Consider the following 18,570-nt stretch of genomic DNA (forward strand, 5'->3'; position numbering starts at 1 on the left):
ATTCAACCTATGGAGAAGAGTACGGGCACAGAAGCAAACAGGTTATATGCACACTTTATGAAGTAATGAAATTTATTTTCAAACATAATTAACGTTGAGACCATGCCTTTTTTTCTCATTCCTTACACCAAAATATATTCCAGGGCTAAAGATTCAAATGTAAAAAAATAAAACTACCATACCCAAAAAACCATAAACAGGGGTGCCTGGCTGGCTCAGTCCATAGAGCATGCGACTCCTGATCTCAGAGTCATGAGTTCAAGCCCCACGTTGGGCGTGGAGGCTACTTAAAATAAAAAATCAAAAGAAAAAAAACCACCATAAACAGAAAAAATTTCAACTGACAAACTAGAAAAAAATATATGCAATATAAGTCACAGATAAAGGGCTATTGTTATCCTTGATACATAAAGAACTTGTAAAATCTGGGGGGAAAAACACTCCAAAAGAAAAACACAAGTAGCGGGGCACCTGGGTGGCTCAGTGGGTTAATCGTCTGACTTCAGCTCAGGTCATGATCTCGAGGTTTGTGAGTTCAAGCCCCATATTGGGCTCTGTGCTCACAGCTGGGAGCCTGGAGTCTCCTTCGGATTCTGTGTCTCCCTCTATCTCTGCCACTCCCCCACTTGCACACGTGCTTTCTCTCTCTCAAAAATAAACATTAGAAATTTTTTTAAATTAAAAAAAGGAAAAAAAAAAGAAAACTACAAATAGCAAAAGACATAAGCTGTCAATTCACATAGATATAAGATTGGCTCGAGGGGCACCTGGCTGGCTCAGCTGGTAGAGTGTGCAACTCTTGACATTAGGGTCATGAGTTCGAGCCCCACATTGGAAGCCTACTTAAAAAAAATAAAATAAAATGCTATAAAATTGGCTCTCAAATATATGAAAAAAAAAAGTTCAATCTCAATAAAAAGAGAAAGGCATTGCAAAACCATCCTGAGATCTCATTCTCACCTATTTGAAAAGCAAAAATTAAAAGTATAATAATACATTCTGTTGATAAAGCAGTGGGCAAAAAGGCGAGATCAGGCATTGCTGCCTGGAGGCAATCTGATACATCTGTTGGGGGGGTGGGGAGACATCTGTTTATCCTTGACCCAACAATCTCAATTCTCAGAGCTTACCCTGAAGACACACTTCCCACAGAATGCAAATATTCACACGCAAGGTTACAAGTAATAGATTACAACTCACAAAACAGTAACCCATGAGTAAATAATGATACCAATAATTGAACAGGGGAGAAAAGAAAGCTCTTCCTTACAGGACAATGCCAACTCGCAAACACAGAAGGAACGGCTGACATTAAGGAAATGCCATTCGGGTCCCTCACAAGGGAGACTGATTCGGGCAGAAATAATGAATGCCAACGGTGGAGGTTTGACAAGGAAAAGGATATTGATGTGATCCTGGATTACCTCCCCACAAGATACTAATCGGCCTCTAAAGGAAAAATAGTGAATATTAAGTGCAGCTATCTGGCAGATGACAATGCGACCAAGTGATCAAGGTTAGCATCGCCAGTGTTGGGGGAGGTTGAGGTATATGACTGAGAACACAGCATCACTTCTATGGGATCCCTGCCAAAAATGCATAAGGTGAGTCTACGTCAGACAGACCCATGCTAGGGTTCATCCTACAGAATGTAAGGTGTGTATTCCCTAAAACTGTCAGAAACAGAAAAGACAGGGAAATGCTTTTAGAACGGTTTCCCATGTAAGTCTAAAGAGACAGGACAGCATACTACCTGTAGTTAATTACCAGCATGGTACTGTCTCGGCCTTAACCTGTCTACACCCCCGCCTTCCTGTGGTCTAGTATACGGCTTTGCAAAACCTCAATAGTGACCACGCCCCCATCCAACTTTCCAAGTCCACCCAACGTCATCTAAGATTTTGGTCTTTTCAACAGGCTGGGCCATATTCATCGTTCACCACTAAATCTGGACCTCGCAGCACAAGAGACGTGCAGTAAGTCAACTGACACTGAATGGGTTGCTTAGACAACACGGCTGGCGGTGGGGGCAGCGACGAAGCCTTTAGAGAGTAGAGCACCTTTAAGACTATGGGAGCTCCCTGAAAGGCCAGAATAGGCAGGAGAGGGCAGTAACTCTGGGACGGGGTGATGCACACACAAGAATCAAGAAACTAATGCGCGCTGTTGGAAAGAACGCACGAGTTCACCGCGCACGCCGAGCCGGAGGCTAGGCAACAGCAGGTACCTTGACGAGCAGCCGGAAGGGCACCGCCCAACTCCGGGCCCCCCCCTCACCTCGCCCCGCAGCAGCCAGTCGCGGTGGTAGCAGAGGCGACCTTTCTCGGAACTGCGCAGCGCCTGCAGGGTCTCCCAGCAGCGACCCTCGGACGGCATGGCCCGCTCTAAGAGCGCTCTTCAGAGAGGCTCGGCTTGTGACAAAACAAGTCCTCGAATCAGCCGCCCGGAAGCGGGCCCTGGCTTCCGGTTCCGGGGCGCGCACGCAGTCACGCAGGGCAACCCCCGCCCCTAACCGCTGCATGGCCCCGCCTCCGGCCCCGGGCCTGCTCGTCAGCGCGCTTGCGCCGTCAGGATTTGGTCCCTGAAGCTCTCTTGCTGGGATCCGAGAACCGGAACCTTTGAAGGCTGGAGTACCCGGATTTCAGAAAGCCCAGTATGTGTTGACGAGGATGTGGAGAAATTGGACCACTGCTGGGGGATGGGGAGGGGGGCCTCTAAAATGGGGCAGCTCCCGGGTAGTCTGGCAGTTCTTCGAAAGGCTAGCATTACCACTGACCCAGCAATTCTACTTCTAAGTATGTATATACCTAAGAGTAATGAAATATGCATCCGCGAGAAAACTAGAATGTTCTAGCAGCATTACTCATAATAGCTAAAAAGTAGAAACACAGATGTCCACCAACTAATTGAGTAAATAAGATAGGGTGTGTTCATACAAGGGAATATTATTTGGCCATAAAATAGAATACAGATGCATGCTACTACATGGATATATCTCGGAAAATATTACCCTGAAAGCGCTGGCCACAATATTGTAGGGTTTCATTTTTGTTAAATGTCCAGAATAACATATCTTTAGAGACTGTAGTCTCCTGGTGGTTAGTGGCCGTCAGGGGCTGTGGGGAGGGGGAGTGGGGGAGTGGCTACTAACGTCCATGGGCTTCATTTTGGGTTGATGAAAATGTTCTGGAACTGGATAAAGTTTATGGCTGCACAATTTTGTGAGTATACTGAAAGGGACTGAATTATACACTTTAAAAGGATGAATTTTATGGGATCTGAGATAGAACACTCTGGAGTTTTAAGTAATTTTTTATTTTTATTTTTTTTACAAACTCTCGGGACTGTTTGTAATAAAATACTTTACACGGGGGTGCCTGTGTGGCTCGGTTGGTTGAGTATCTGGTTTTTGATTTCAGCTCAGGTCATGATCCCAGGGTTGTGGGATTGAGTCTTGTGTTGGGCTCCATGGTGTGGAGCCTGCTTGGGATTCTCTCTCCCCCTCCCTCTGCCCCTCTCCCCCAGACCTCTAAAAAAAAAAAAATAACCTTACAAAGAAAAATACAGCATTGTTGAGAGTCCAGCATAGACTCCAACAGAGGTGTTTCCCACCAGCGATGTAAATAGCAGTGCCCTGCACGAAGGAAGTTTTCATTAGTTTGGCAAAAATACAAATGAGTTATACAGATATGTGCCACACTGGTGTAAGTTTGCCACCTGCCCTTTCCTGGGAAGGACTTTCTTTTTTTTTTTGGGCGGGGGGGTAGTGCAAGTGGGGAAGGGGCAGAGTGAGGGGGAAGGGGCAGAGTGAGGGGGACAGAGGATCTGAACTAGGCTCTGCCCTGACAGGCTGACAGCAGCCAGCCCCATGTGGGGCTCGAACCTACAACTCGGAAGATCATGACCTGAGCCCAAGTCAGACCTTTGACTGAGCCACCCAGCTGCACCGAGAAGGTCTTTCATACATTGTAAGTTCAAGTCCATTTATCATGAAAGCTGTGAAAACAGCCTTGGTTTTGTGGCAGTGGTAGCTGATGCTTGTTATTGCAGTGATCTCTCCCTCGGCAAAATTAAAAGCTGGAAACTACAAATGTTCCCAGAATTTAAGGGAGGAAGGAGGTTTCCTGACGCTAGACGCCTGTGTGAGGTCCATTGCTTTTGAGGACATAGGGGAATTCTCTGGAGTTTCGTCCTTGACTTAGAGTAGACGGAGAGAACAAGACTGCATCACCCAGAAGGCAAATACGAGCTGAAACAGAAAGGTTAGGGTTCAGCACAGTACCCCATTTGTTCACCTCTCTGAAGAATGTGTTGTTTTTTTTTTTTTTTTAATGTTTTATTTATTTCTAGGAGAGAGAGAGACAGCGTGAGCAGGGGAGGGTCAGAGAGAGAGGGAGTCACAGACTAAACAGGCTCCAGGCTCTGAGCTGGCAGTCAGCACAGAGCCCGACGCGGGGCTCGAACCCACGAACCGCAAGATCATGATCCAAGCGAAAGTCGGACGCTTAACCGACTAAGCCACCCAGGCGCCCCTGTTCTTTCTTTTAAATATAGGAAAATGCGAAGAGCACAAAAATAGCCCATAATCTTACCATTCAGAAACCAACTAACACGGGCGCCTGTATGGTTCAGTAGTTAGGAGCATGCAGCTCTTGATCTTGGGGTTGTAAGTTTGAGCCCCACGTCGGGTGTAGAGATTACTTAAAAATAAAATCTTTAAATTTAAAGATCTTTAAAAAAAGGAACCCAACTATCATTTTTAAAATAGTAATATATACCTCTCTTATCTTCATCTATCCTATCCATTCCTGAAGTGCGCCCCCCACCCCCCACCCCCCACAGACACAAAGTGTGTTTCCTCCACTCATCTCGCAGGATTATGATGTGAAGAAGGTGCACAGGGAAGAAAGAACCGACCTGGGCCAAAATGAAATGAGAAGCCTTGCCTCCTGTCTCATGTACCAAGTATTTATTTACTGGCTCTCCTGCAGCATCGCCCTTAGTTCATTTTTAGAAAAGGGATGGGGTGGGTAAAGGAAATCGTGGAGCCTTAAATATTGACTAGAAAAGCTTTCTGTAAAACACAACACACATTATTTCCAGAATAAATGCATTCCATAGATACAAGTCTGGCAAACAGAAACGCAAACCAATGGGATGGGGATTCTACTTTTAAAAGGCCACTGGACACAAGCCCTGCGGTGTCTGTTGTGAAGTGCTCAGGGGCGAGTGGCCCCAAGGAAACTTGGGCGTGAGGTTTCCACCAGGCATGCGAGGAGGGCCTTGGGGAAAACACTGTGCCCTTTAAATAGCGAGTGTGCTCACAGCCCAGGAGGCGTGGTGAGGACCTCTGGCTAAGCTCCTGCTCGTTCGCCTCAGGCAAGCCCAAGAGAGAGAGTCCTCAGAAGAGGAGGGCTGTGAGGGGACCGGAAGAAAAAGTCCAGTCTGGACATTTGCTCAGGAAAGGAAGGAGCAAAGTCATGGTGAATTAAAATCTGGTGCCCTAGGATCAGTAGATTTAAGGCCTGTCAAGCTAATTCAACATTTCCATCAGGAGACTCTATCAGAGAGGAGAGAAAACTAAGTGGTTCCTGTCTTCACCCCCCAGTGCTTCAGGGACTTTTCTGGAACCAGTAGCTAAGACAAGATCCTGAACGCGCTTCGTCAGTGGAAGCGAGAGGAAAGCAACAGGCCTTCCAGCTATGGCTTGGCCACTCTGCGGTTCCCGTGGCAGCAATCCGGGCTCGTGGCCCAAGACCGGCGGCCTTAGGTAGGAGGAGATCGGGAGCGGATGGGAGAGCTGGTGAGGAAGGTAGTGTAGGGACTGTCCCCAAACACGTTGGCATAGGACGACTTGAGGAACTGGACGTAGTTCTGCATGCTGCGATTGGTGCTCTCCGACTGCTCCAGGCGATCTCTGAGGTCCTGCAGCCGGCTCTGGTAGCGACGGTCAGCCTAAGAGGAGGTCCAAGGATGGGAGTCAAGTTCACGACACGTCCAGGAGAGCTCCCTAGAGACTTGACCAGGGGTTGCCAGGGGCTGGGGGCAGGACAATGGGCATGGGGTTTCTTTCTGAGAATGTTCTAAACTTAGGGTGTGGTGGTAATTGCACACTTCTGTGAATACACTAAAACACACTGAATTGTGTAGTCGAAAGGAGTGAATTTTATGGTATGTAAATGGTATCTTAACAAAGCTGCTCATTAAAAAAAAGGAGGGAGGGAATCTGCCTGGGATAGCCTTAAGGGGTTGGAAAGTGATTTGAGAGAAATCAAACCATGTCATAGTCCTAAAAACCACCATGAAATGCCTTGCCCCGCCAGCCCCAGGAAGCTAAAATCTCTATCTGCTCCCTTCTCTCTGCACCCCCCCCACTCCCCCCTCCCCCCCCCCCCCCCCCCCCCCCCCCCCCCCCCCCCCCCCACCCGACTCACATCGTCTCGGCTCCTCCGCAGCTGGCTGAGCTCAGTTTTGGTCCTGCTCAGCTGCGTCTCAAGGTCCAGGATTTTGTTCTGGGCCGCTCGCTCCTTGGAGACTGCATGCTCCTTGGTCTGTTCCACCTGCCCAGAAGGCACGGAGGTGGGGCTGGCTTACATGACATGGGGGGCTCCTGGCATCGAGAAGGCTGGGCCACTGCCGCTCTGGTTCACACATCACTGCGGAGGCTTCTCTGGTGCCTTGTGGCAGGAGCTGAGCACAGGGACTTCCGCAGCCCACTGAACCTGCCTTTCCCCCCCACACCCCGAGTCATCACCTAAGTGGTGGTCAACCTGGCTGAGTCCCACACAGGCAGCAATTGAATGAGCGGTCATGAATCAAGTGCCAAAGCCTTTACAGTAATTGCTCCTTTGATCCTTACGACAAATTCGTGAGGCAGGTGCCATGACTGTGTCCCCATTTTTTTTAGATGGGGAAATAGGCTCAGAGAGGTCAGGTGATTTGGCCCAAGGTCACAGAGCTAGCTAGTAATGGAATCAAGACTGACCTGCCTCCTAGCATCTTCAATGGCGCTCTCCAACTGCCTGGCCAAGGACCCACATTCCCGCGTTTTCTCCTCTAGCCGCAGCTGGGCCTGGTGGATTGCTTCCTCCCTCTTGGCAATCACCTGTAGGAACTCGATATTCTGGGCGCTGGTCGCCTCCAGTTTCCTAGGTGAAAGCACTTAATCAGATCCTGCCCATACTCCGATCTGTCCTGCTCCACCCCGCCAGGAGGCTGCCAGCCACCCCTGGACCAGGGTTCTCATCATACCAAGAGGCTCCAAGGAACCACAGAAATAAACCAAAGAAATTTGTTGATCGGCAAGGTGAGCTGAGCAGCCCGGGCAGCTCAGGACAGTGTGGAGAGTGGGCGGGCAAGCATAGACGGAGTGTGCCTGTTAGCACACATCACACAGCACCTTGCAGCCAAGGAAGGTGGGCGCCACCACTATTCCCACTTTACAGATGAAGAAACTGAGGCACCAAGAGCTGAAGTCATTGGCCCAAGGTCAGCCCAGCCAGCAGGTCTGTCACCATAACCCCAGCCCTCAATTTGTGCTCACTGCTGCCCCCTCAGCAAAAGGACTTCAGCGGGTACCCCCTCTACCGCTTGTGTGACCCACTGTGGGGTTGCAGTGACTCCTGATGTGCACATGTGGTCCCAACTGCAATTCCAGAATGTTCTACCTTCCAGTTGAAAGTGCTGTAAGTCCTACTGAGTCTAGCTGCACATTGGAGGCCAGCGGACCAGAGCAGAGGTAGAGCCCGGAGTCCAGCCCAAGTTCCCACTGCATGAGCCACGTGGGCAGTCAGAGCGTCCCAGGGCCAAAGGCCTTTCATCTCAGAACTAAGGCTCCAGCCCTCATTTTACAGATGCTAAGAGCTCGAGGAAGACAATCGGGGGTAAAGGGGGGGGGGGGCTATGCCGCAGCTTTGCCAGATGCCAGATACCAGCTGTGTCACCTTGGGCGAGTCACTCAGCCTCTCTCCATGCTCGGTTTCCTCACATTCAAAATTAGGATAATAGCAACTAATATACACTAACTATATGGTGCGTCTTTCGATGCCAGATAATACACTCAGGCCTTTGAGGATTATCTCCTGGAAGACTTACAATAACCTCGTGAGCTAGATTTTATCCCTACCTTGATCCCTTTCTCAAGGTGAGCAAACAGAGGTTCAAAAGAGTTCAATGACTTGCTCAAGATCACAGTGCAGGATAGTGGCCAAGCCGGGACCCAAGGCCAAGGCTTCTGACTCCAAAAGCTATACTCTTCACCTGACTGCCTCCAAGAGTCCATAGGTAAAAGAGAAGAATCAGATCAGAAAGGTCTTGGGGACGGGGCACGTGGGGGGCTCAGTTGGTTGAGCGACCAACTTCAGTTCGGGTCTTGATCTCAGTTTGTGAGTTCGAGCCCCGTGTAGGGCTCTCTGTGCTGACAACTTCGGAGCCTGGAGCCTGCTTGGGGTCCTGTGTCTCCCTCTCTCTCTGCCCCTCCCCCACACATGCTATTTCTTTCTCTCTAAAAATAAATAAACATTAAAAATTTTTAAAAAAGAAAAAAGAAAGGTCTTGGGGAAGGCTGATCAGAAATGAGGAGCAGAATGCCCCCTCACCGCCTCATATTGGTCCTGGTGGTTTGCTCCGGTTAAGCGTGCAGTTTTGGTAGGTGGAGCCTGTGGGTGGTCTGGACTTGATCACACTGTTCCAGAGCATCCCCCAGTCAAAAGACCATCTTCCTCTCTCCCACAATGCTTACCACTGCAGTGCAAGCAGCTTTTCCTCTGAGGTCTGCCCAGTACCTTCTAGGGCCTTGAGTCCCTCAAACACTTCTGCACACCAAGCCCAAAGCAGCTAAGTGGCTGAAAGTCTCAGGTCCTAGGAAGAGGACAGAGATGGGACCAAGTGCCTCTAACCTCTCCAGTTCATCCACCTTCAGACTCAGCTGTTTATTTTCCTTCTGGGAAGCCTGATGTTTCTCTCTTGCCATCTCCAGCTTGTCCCCCTGATGTTCGATCTAAAATGACAGGAACACAGACTGGTTTATGAAGGAACTTCCCGGCGCGGCCCTCCCTTCCCCCTAGGACCTGTCATCCACACCCAGGAGGGAGGCGCGCTGCCCTCAGCAGGCATCCAAGTCTCAACGCACAACCTGGACGAGAGAGGAGAGTAGGGACAGGTTAGGCCCAACTCCCGTGAAGGCCTTCCCGCACGTAGAGAAGCCAGCTTTGATCCCGAAGAACCACGGCGATACTTTCTTGATCAGGAGAGGCCACTCAGTGGGATCCAGGGCAGACATGAGAAGGCAGAAGCAGATGGTGGGCTAAACTGGCCCACACGACATGCCACGGAGCTTTACCAACTACACTGTCGGCACTGCTGCCTTCATTCTCCCTTTAAATGGGGATGGATATGGGCAAGGCAACAGGAAGCCTATCAAGTCTTTCAGGCTGGCAAGTTTGAGAAGTTATCCAGAGGATTGGCTGCCGTATGCAGAAGCTTCAGGCTATCAGGCTCACAAGGCCCCAAGAACACTCAGGTCTAAGAGCAGGTGGGCAATTTAAGAGGACTGAGAACACGGGCTTGGGAACCAAGTGTAACTGGCTGAGTTCCAAACCCTGTTCACCAGCTCTCGGCTCTGGGACCTCAGGAAATTTATGCCTCTATGCCTTGGGCTGCTTTCTAGAAAGCAGAGAAAAAGAATATCTAAACCTCACGACATTCCTGGGAGAATTTCGGGGGAGAATAAGGGAGCACAAAGTCTGTGCTCGAAAAATGATAGCTACTTTTATTATTAGAAGGAAAGAGGTTCAGAGAGTGGAAGGGCCCCGCCCAAGGTCCCGCTGCAAACAAGAGGCATGTGATTTCTTAGACCACAGGCAGGATTCGAGTAACCCAGAGGCAGACTGCTTCTGGGAGGAAAGGAGCCCTCTTTCTGGACAGAACCTCAGGCAATGGATCTGGTAAGAGGAGGGAAAGGCAGCTGGAGCAAGAGAAAGTTGGGAGAAAAGAACACCCCCTGGCTCGGTGTCTCCCCCTGGGGGTGCGGCCCAGCACTGCAGCAGAGCTCGGAACAGCAGAGGCAGGCGGAGACTCGGAGCACCAGGGGGCGGGGCAGCACAGGAGAGTGACGGCTCCTATGACTACAATCACTTTGTGCAAACACAAGGCATTTGGCACACCAGACTTTTATTTCACAGCACTGATGATAGCTCACTCCTTTCAGAAAGCGGCAGCCAAGAAAAAGGAAGCGGTCCTCCCTTGGGGGGGGCGTGCAGCTCATCTCGGTAAGCGGGCCCCTGCTCGGGCCAGTTCGTGGGACCCTTTCTGCCAGTCCCTTACCCGGCTGCGCAGGTCTGATATGATGGCTGTGAGGTCGATGTTCTTCCTCTCATAGCCCTGCAGCTGGTCTTGGCACTCGGCCAGCTTAGCCTCTGTGATCTTGAGGATGTCAGGCAGCTGCTGCAGGTCAGCCAGCTGGGACTGAAACTGCCTACGGGCCTGCAGTGGGAGAGAAAAGCCCACCGTTGGGAAGGGCCCCCACCCCCGCTGCTGGTGGGATAGGCAGAGTCCTTTGGAATTAGGGCAGGGCCACCTGCGGGTCCCCAGAGGAGGATCCTGTGAGAATCACAAGCAGGAATGTGGCCTGCCCTCCCCACAGGCCACTGGCAGCATTCTGGCTGGTTTCTGAGTTGGACCCTGATGTGCCCCCTGAGCCAGCCACTCCTTTCATCACTGAATAACAATGGCAATCACAGAGCAAATACCAGGACCTAGTTACTATGCTGAGGGCTCTCTGAATTACTCAGTGAATTCATACAACCACCTATCAGGTAGATGCTATTGTCCCAGTGGAAGGCCTCTAAGGATCAAAGGAGCAAAGTCATTTCCCTGAGACTGCTCAGGTAGAAACTGATAGAGACAGGGCTGCCTGGGTGGCTCAATTGGTTGGTTAAGCGCCTTGATTTTCCGTCAGGTCATGGTCTCATACTTTGTGAGTTTGAGCCCCACATCGGGCTATGGGCTAACAGTGCGCACTGACAGTGCAGAGCTTGCTTGGGACTCGGTCTCTCTCTCCCTCGCTTTCTGTCCCTCCCCCCAAATAAATAGAAAGAAAGGAAGGAAGGAAGAAAGAAGGAAAGAAACTGGTAGAGCCAGGATTAAGGTCCAGTCTAACTCCAAAGCCCCTAGGAAGGCAATCCCAACGCTACAGGTCAGAGGAGAAGGTCCAAACTCTGACTGAGTCCATCCCTGTAATAGCAAGGAGGCTGACGACCAAATGGGGCAGGGATGCGCCCAAGGCTATACAACAGGTTAGTGGCTGGGCCTGGATGCAGCCCATCTCTAAAGTTAATATGAGTTAATAAAGTTAATATGATGATCCCTTTGTCTCTAGACACCCAAGCTGCCTCTGCAAGAATAAGGCTCTTTAGGAGGGAGGGAAGGCACATCTTTGAGTTGGTGCAGAAACGAAACCAGCACGGCCGAGACCTCGCAGATCTTAGCATCTGAATCTGCTTGGATTTGCTCTAAGCAAGGGAGATTAATTTAAGGAAATAAGAAAACCAGGAGGAGAAGGGATAAAGCAGCAGCGAGAGAGAGAGAGAGAAAGAGAGAGAGCGAGCGAGCATGCGCGCAAGAAGGCACATACACGGTAGTGTGGACCAGCCCAGCAACCGGGAAACTCGTTAATTTCCTGGTCCAAATCAAAGAGGCTCACAGGCCCAGGGGGACTGGACCGGGTAGGGGAAGAGAGCAAGGAAGTGGAGCAGTACCGCTTCGATCTCTTTGTTCATCTCATCTTTAAGGATCTTGTTCTCTTTGTCACAGCGTTCCAGCTGGGCAGCCACTTCATCAGCCTCCAGTCTGGTCTTCATCACCTAGGGGCCGCCAAAGCATTGGGCGGAGTTTCAGCGAAAAACACCCTTCCCACCCAACCTCCCTTCCTGGGAGAGGCCTCCTGGTCCACCTGGTGACAGGCCGCCTACCTGACTCTTATAGTTGTCAATCATCCCTTCGTAGTTTTTAACCGACGCCTTCAGCTGCTGCACCTCGAGGTGCGCCTGATTGAGCTTGTCTTCCATCGGGGCGAAACTAGCCTAGAAGGGGTGGCTAGTGAGTAACCCACAGGAAGGTTCCCGGAGCGGATAGCCATCCCACCCTCACCCCTCCCCACTGCAAGTGGCCAACCAGGGGAAGCCCCGCCTCCTCACCACCCCCCCAAGTCTAGGCGCCTGGGCAACTCAAGTAAAATAAAGAACTTGACCCTTGAAACAATGGGAGGCCAAGGGGCACCAACCTCCCACACAATCAAAAATATACATATAACTTTATGGGGCGCCTGGGTGGCTCAGTCGGTTAAGCGTCCAACTTGGGCTCAGGTCACGAACTCATGGTTCGTGGGTTTGAGCCCCGCATCGGGTTCTGTGCTGCCAGCTCAGAGCCTGAAGCCTGTTTCAGATTCTGTGTCTCCCTCCCTCTCTGCCCCTGCCCTGCTCATGCTCTCTGTCTCAAAAAATAAATAAACTATAAAAAAATTAAAATAGGGGCGCCTGCGTGGCTCAGTTGGTTAAATGTCTGACTTCGGCTCAGGTCATGATCTCATGGTTTGTGGGTTTGAGCCCTGCGTCGGGCTCTGTGCTGACAGCTCAGAGCCTGGAGCCTGCTTCACTCTGTGTCTACCTCTCTCTCTGACCCTCTCCCCTTCTCACGCTCTCTCTCTCTCTCTAAGAAATAAATAAAACATTTTTTAAAATTTTTTTTAAAAATTAAAAAATATATATGTATGTATAAATTTTGACTCGCCCCCCCACCCTCCTACACTATTGATGGGAATGTAAACTGGTACAGCCCCTCTGGAAAACAGCGTGGAGGTTCCTCAAAAAATTAACAATAGAACTCCCCTATGACCCAGCAATAGCACTACTAGGAATTTACCCAAGGGATATAGGAGTGCTGATGCATAGAAGCACATGTACCCCAATGTTCATGGCAGCACTCTCAACAATAGCCAAAACATGAAAAGAGCCTAAGTGTCCATCAATGGACAAATGGATCAAGAAGATGTGGTTTATCTATATGATGGAATACTCCATGGCAATGAGAAAGAATGAAATCTGGCCATGTGTAGCAACATGGATGGACCTTGAGAGTGTTATGCTGAGTGAAATAAGTCAGGCAGAGAACACAAATACCATATGTTTGCACGTATAGGAGGATTAGGAGGAACTTAACGGAGGACCATGGGGGAGAAGGGGGGAAATAGTGGGGGAGAGGGAGAGAGGCAAACCATGAGAGACTCTTGAATGCTGAGAACAAACTGAGGACTAATGGGTGGGGGTGAAGGGGGAGATGGGCATGGAGGAGGGCACTTGTGGGGATGAGCACTGGGTGTTATATGGAAACCAACTTGACAATAAACTATTTGTAAAAAAAAAAAAAAGTTTTACTTCCCCCCAAACTTAACTATTTCTAGTAACCTACTATTGACCGGAAGACTTACCAATAATAAAAAGTCGATCAATACCTATTTCGATCGCTACATGTATTAGATACTGTACTCTTACCATAAAGTGAGCTAGAGCAAAGAAAATGTTGGGAAAAATCATAAGGAAAAGAAAATACATTTATAGTACTAAGCTATCTTTATCCACAAAAATCCGCATATAAGCAGAACCACACAGTTCAAGGGTCAAGTGTAGATGCAAGTAAACAACCTCTGTATTTTCATGTTCTTATTACAAAAGCAATACATAACTGTTATTGACAATGGAGACAAGACCAGGGAAAACTACTCATGATGCATGATGATTGCACCGAGGATTGCCTTGGTTTCTGGCCTTCTGTCAGTAGCTGAGTTAGATACCTTTTTCGTCCAGCAAGAATGAGATGATATTGTACTTATTGCTTTGCAACATGCTTTTTCAAGTAACAGTGATGTTAGACCTACTTCTCAAGTCAACAAGTGTCCTCCTACAACCTAAGTGTTCACCTTAGTAGACGGAACAAAAGAAAAAGTGGTATCTCCATACAATAACAATATGCAGTCACTGAAACAGATAAACGTAAAAAAAAAAACAAAAAAAACAAAAACCCAAACCTGACCTAAAAAGATATCCATGAAGTAAGTATTATGGCTGAATGAGAAAAGCAAGCTGCAGAAGAATGGGTGTGATATAGGTTTGAATGTCTTAGTATTGGGGGAAAAAACGGGAAAAATACCTATCAACAGTGAATAAAGAACCCAACTTCCGCATTACATGTGTGTGTGCTGTGTTAAACGCTCACTGTGAACTCTGTAATCATAATGTCTAAGACAACGGACTCCTACAAACATTATTTTGAATGGCCGCACTGTGTCATGCTCCACAGACCCACATGCTGGAACCGATCCCTAACCACTTGGTAGGCTCGGAGGCTGCCTTTCGTTCCCCAGCAACCGCACCACAGCAAATGCGGGGCCGCCTCTCCCCCAGAGTGGCTCCAGGGGGAAAGGCTGTCAGTGCCAAGTGTCCCCGAGGAGTCAAGGAGCGACTCGTACCTTTCACACATCCCTGACGGGAGGGTAAATTCGTACAACTACCTTATTCTGTGGTGACAGCTACCAAAGCTGAATCTATGCTCCCCATCTGATGACCTGGCAATTCTACCTCAAGGTACAGAATTTATAAAAATACACCAGGGGCGCCTGGGTCAGGTCATGATCTCCCCATTGTGGTTCGAGCCCCACATCAGGCTTGGAGGTGACAGCTCAGAGCCTGGAGTCTGCTTCGGATTCTGTGTGTGTGTCTCTCTCTCTGCCCCTCCCCTGCTCGTGCTCTGTCTCTCTCAAAAATGAATAAACATTGGGGCACCTGGGTGGCTTAGTCGGTTAAGCGTCCGACTTTCGCTTAGGTCATGATCTCGCGGTTCGTGGGTTCGAGCCCCGTGTCGGGCTCTGTGCTGACTGCCAACTCAGAGCCTGGAGCCTGTTTCAGAGTCTGTGACTCCCTCTCTCTCTGACCCTCCCCTGCTCATGCTGTCTCTCTCTCTCTCTCTCCTAGAAATAAATAAAACATTTTTTAAAAAATGAATATTAAAAAAAAATAATAAAATACACCAAATAGGTGCACCCAAAGGTACACAAAGACACCCACTGACAGTAGAATGGATAAATATAGCGTGGTGTGGCCGACAGCAGACCGGATGGCATCAAGAACGAGACCTGCCACATGGCACGGACTGTTTGCAACCATAATGCTGTATGAAAGCCAGGCACAAAATTCAAAACCAAGCTAGATAATCTGTGGTGAAAATCAGGATAACAGTCACCTTTGCAGGGAGGCTTATAAGCGGGTGACGTCCCTGGGGTGCTAGTAAGGTTTGGATCAAGGGGGGTGATGCACAAAAATGTTCTTAATGAAAATTCTAGAATGTGTGTACCTTGCCATATGTCATATTTCCCTAAAATCAATCTTAACAAATAAACCAGTAAAAAGAAAAAAAATTAATCTAGGGGTAACTGGCTGGCTCAATCGGTAAAGTATGTAACTCTTGATCTCGGGGTTGTGAGTTTGAGCCCCAGGTTGGGTGTAGAAATTACATAAAAATACACGGCGCCTGGGTGGCTTGGTCAGTTAAGTATCTGACTCTCAGTTTGGGCTCAGGTTATGATCTCAGGTTTTGGGAGTTCGAGCCCCATATCGGGCTCTGCGCTGAAGGTACAGAGCTTGCCTGGGATTCTCTCTCCTCTTCCTCTCTCTCTGACCCTTCCCCGATCACTCTGTCTTTGTCTCTCTCTAAATAAATAAAATTTTTAAAAATTGAAAGAAATTACATAAAAATAAAATACTTTATTTTTTTTTAATATTTTTGTTTATTTCTAGGAGAGAGAGAGAGAGAGAGAGAGAGAGAGCGTGAGCAGGGGAGGGTCAGAGAGAGAGGGAGATACAGACTCCGAAATAGGCTCCAGGCTCTGAGCTGGCAGTCAGCACAGAGCCCAACGCGGGGCTCGAACCCACGAACCGCGAGATCGTGACCTAAGCGAAAGTCGGACGCTTAACCGACTAAGCCACCCAGGTGCACCCAAAATAAAATACTTTAGAAAATAAACAAACAAACCCAGATGTCATTGCCCAGATCAATTAATGAGATACAACCTGGGTCTGAAACATGAACTTTGGTTCAGGTGCGTCTCGTCCCTGCCATGCTGGGTGCACAGCAAGTGGTTAAGAGCCGAAGCTCAGCCAAAGAATCCGCTTCAAACCCTAACTCCAACACTTCCAAGGGCACAATCTTGGCAACGCACCTGACCGCTCTCTAAGCCTGCTTCCTTATTCTATAAAGCAGAGACAACCACCCTATTATCAGGAGGTTAAAGGGAGAATGGAGGCACATGAAGGGACCAGCAGCGCCCCCGGAGTCCGTGCCCACCTCCGATGGCTGAGTGGGCGTGTTAAGCGTCTCACATGCGTTGCCACGTTCTCACCAGGCCATCCTTTCCTCCCGCTAAGGTCACCTCAGTGACCAAGGACGAACCGTCTAACCCAGGGGCTGCACTAGCAAGAGACGGTCAGGACCTGAATCCTGGCCTGACTCTGACGCACGCCCTTCTAATCACGCTCCGGCCTCCAGACCCCCTGAAAACACCCCTCCCGGAGTCATCTTCGGGGCCCCGTCGGGAGCGCCCCACCATCGACCCCGCTGCCCCCCACCCATGGTGCCGGCCTGCTCTCCTCACAGACCTTCAGCCTCTCGTTCTCTAGCTTGAACGCGGAATACTCGGCAGTCTGCCGGTGCAATCTCTCCACCAGGCTGTCCCGGTCTTCCCGCATCTTCTCTTCCAACGTTTGTTGCTGGTTTACGAGATCTGTCACCCGGCTGGGAGGTCGCAGAGTGAAAGCAGACAAAGGGAAGCAAGTGCAAGGGTTCTGAGGAGCCCAGGGCTTGGTGTGGAGGGGGGCCCACTGTTCCTCCCCAGCCTGTCCCATCTCTCGGTGCCCTGGCCGCTCCCCAGGCTCCACCCCAGAAAGCAGCTCCCCTGCTCTGCCCCGGCGCCGCCGCTGTGGCCTTCCCACGCACCCCTCCTCTTCTAACAGCCTTCAGAAGGGTCTCCCATCCCACCCCCTCCAAAGGCCTTCTGCGTTCTGATCCTCCCGTGAGGCCAAGACATTCCCAGAAGACAAGACCCAGAGATGGGGTCTCTCTTCCCCGCTCTCCATGGCATCCCCTGGATCTCTTAGTCCAGTAGGTCTTGAAGTTAGGACAGAACTCCGAGGCTGGGTGGTCAAGGACACTCCCAGACATTACTCTTCCTTGTTCAGAGGTGTGAACACTCACCCAGCACAGGTGGGGGCTGCAGTGAATGTACACGGCACGACGGGAGAGAAGCCACCTGCCCCTGCCTTCCCTCCCTCCCCCTCCGTCACTCAGCAGGGCTAGAATCCAGTAACGGAGGACCCAGGCCTCACAGATCCAATACAGAACCTTTACACGGTGTGTGCTCTCAGTAACGATCAATTACAGTTCATTCGGCAAATGTTTGCGAAGCACAGACTGGGCCCGAGCAAACATATCCCGTTGTTTTACCCGGCAAACTCCTCCTCAGCCTTCAACACCCAGTTCAGGGACACCTGGGTGGCTCAGTTGGTTAAGTGTCCAACGGCAGCTCAGGTCATGATCTCACTGTTCCTGAGCTCAAGCCCCGCATCAAGCTCTGTGCTGACAGCTCGGATTCTGCTTTGGATTCTGTGTCTCCCTCTTTCTCTGCCCCTCCCATCCTTGCGCATGCGCTCTCTCTCTCTCTTTCAAAAATAAATAAAAACATAAAAAAAAAAACAGTTCAGACTTCCTTTCTCAGGGCACCTCTTCCCCAATCCCTCTTATCTGTATCATGTGTCCTTCTGCCTTCATTATCTGTAGATAGTGAGTAGACGCTCAAGAAATATTTTTCAAATGAACAAACACAAGAATACGGGTGACACTGAGAATGTTTGAACGGTCACTGGTGCCTAGAGGTGAGAAAGGTGTGAGCTCGATGCCCTGCAACTTTACGCCATTTTGGCCTCCTCCTCTGACCTTCCGAGTGCTGGGCAGACAACAGAGAGAAGACATGTGGGTCCACTGCTGCTCCATCCCCCCCAGAACAGGAATGAAGGTGCCAGTGTTTGTGTGCCCGGTTCCCATGCTGTGCACACCGGGACCCAGCTCGGCCCAGGGACCGGCACAGGCTTACTGGCCCTCTGTGAGCAGAGAAGCCTCCACAGCCCCCGCTGGCGCCGCCACACCTCAGCCCAGCGCGGCCCCTGACTGGAGACGCTACCCCCACCCCCCACTCAGGCTGCCTGCCCACCGCTTCCCTCCATCAGCCCACGCGCTGTCGCCTAAACACACGTACTCATTCAGGACGATAATTTCGAGCTCGAGGTCTCCCTTATCTTTCACAACTTGATTGTAGCGGCTCCTCCATGATTCCAGAGTGGATAAAGCTTCAGCGACATAAAGATCCTGGGGACGTGGGACAACAGGGCCCGTCAGCCTGGGGTCAGCGCCGAAGCCGAGGCAGCTGGGGGCTGGGCTCACCCTGGACGACTCTTCAGCCCTGCAGTCCCT

The 18,570-nt window shown here is 50.1% G+C and overlaps 2 protein-coding genes and 1 long non-coding RNA gene across 15 annotated transcripts in view; 1 reads left to right on the plus strand and 2 right to left on the minus strand.

The window, feature by feature from the left end:
* The window catches only part of GLE1 (GLE1 RNA export mediator), a 28,433-nt gene extending 25,994 nt beyond the window's left edge, over positions 1-2,439 (minus strand). The window contains exon 1 of the mRNA XM_039229637.1: positions 2,278-2,439. Coding sequence (XP_039085568.1) covers positions 2,278-2,376 — 99 coding nt within the window. The 5' untranslated portion in view covers positions 2,377-2,439. The remainder of the gene's footprint in view (positions 1-2,277) is intronic.
* A 91-nt stretch (positions 2,440-2,530) lies between these two features.
* LOC120230073 lies at positions 2,531-4,952 on the plus strand. Of its 2 annotated transcripts, none has more exons than XR_005527922.1 (3): positions 2,531-2,795; positions 3,850-3,968; positions 4,815-4,952. It is a non-coding gene; the product is annotated as an uncharacterized LOC120230073 (long non-coding RNA). The 2 variants fall into 2 exon arrangements; XR_005527921.1 differs by having other exon boundaries at positions 2,531-2,653.
* The window catches only part of ODF2 (outer dense fiber of sperm tails 2), a 37,685-nt gene continuing 24,067 nt past the window's right edge, over positions 4,953-18,570 (minus strand). For 11 of the 12 annotated variants that reach the window (XM_039229449.1, XM_039229451.1, XM_039229450.1 and 8 more), the window contains 9 exons: positions 18,356-18,465; positions 16,704-16,839; positions 11,970-12,080; positions 11,757-11,861; positions 10,324-10,482; positions 8,898-8,998; positions 6,986-7,148; positions 6,435-6,560; positions 4,953-5,955 (listed from right to left, as the gene is read on the minus strand). In XM_039229449.1, the coding sequence (XP_039085380.1) occupies positions 5,767-5,955; positions 6,435-6,560; positions 6,986-7,148; positions 8,898-8,998; positions 10,324-10,482; positions 11,757-11,861; positions 11,970-12,080; positions 16,704-16,839; positions 18,356-18,465 (1,200 nt within the window). In that variant the 3' untranslated portion in view covers positions 4,953-5,766. Of the gene's footprint in view, positions 5,956-6,434; positions 6,561-6,985; positions 7,149-8,897; positions 8,999-10,153; positions 10,483-11,756; positions 11,862-11,969; positions 12,081-16,703; positions 16,840-18,355; positions 18,466-18,570 lie in introns of those variants that run through there. The other variant, XM_039229455.1, reaches the window with a different exon arrangement.

This window comes from Hyaena hyaena, unplaced genomic scaffold, assembly GCF_003009895.1.
Source record: "Hyaena hyaena isolate Hyena2069 unplaced genomic scaffold, ASM300989v1 scaffold_38, whole genome shotgun sequence".
Taxonomy (NCBI): Eukaryota; Metazoa; Chordata; class Mammalia; order Carnivora; family Hyaenidae; genus Hyaena; species Hyaena hyaena.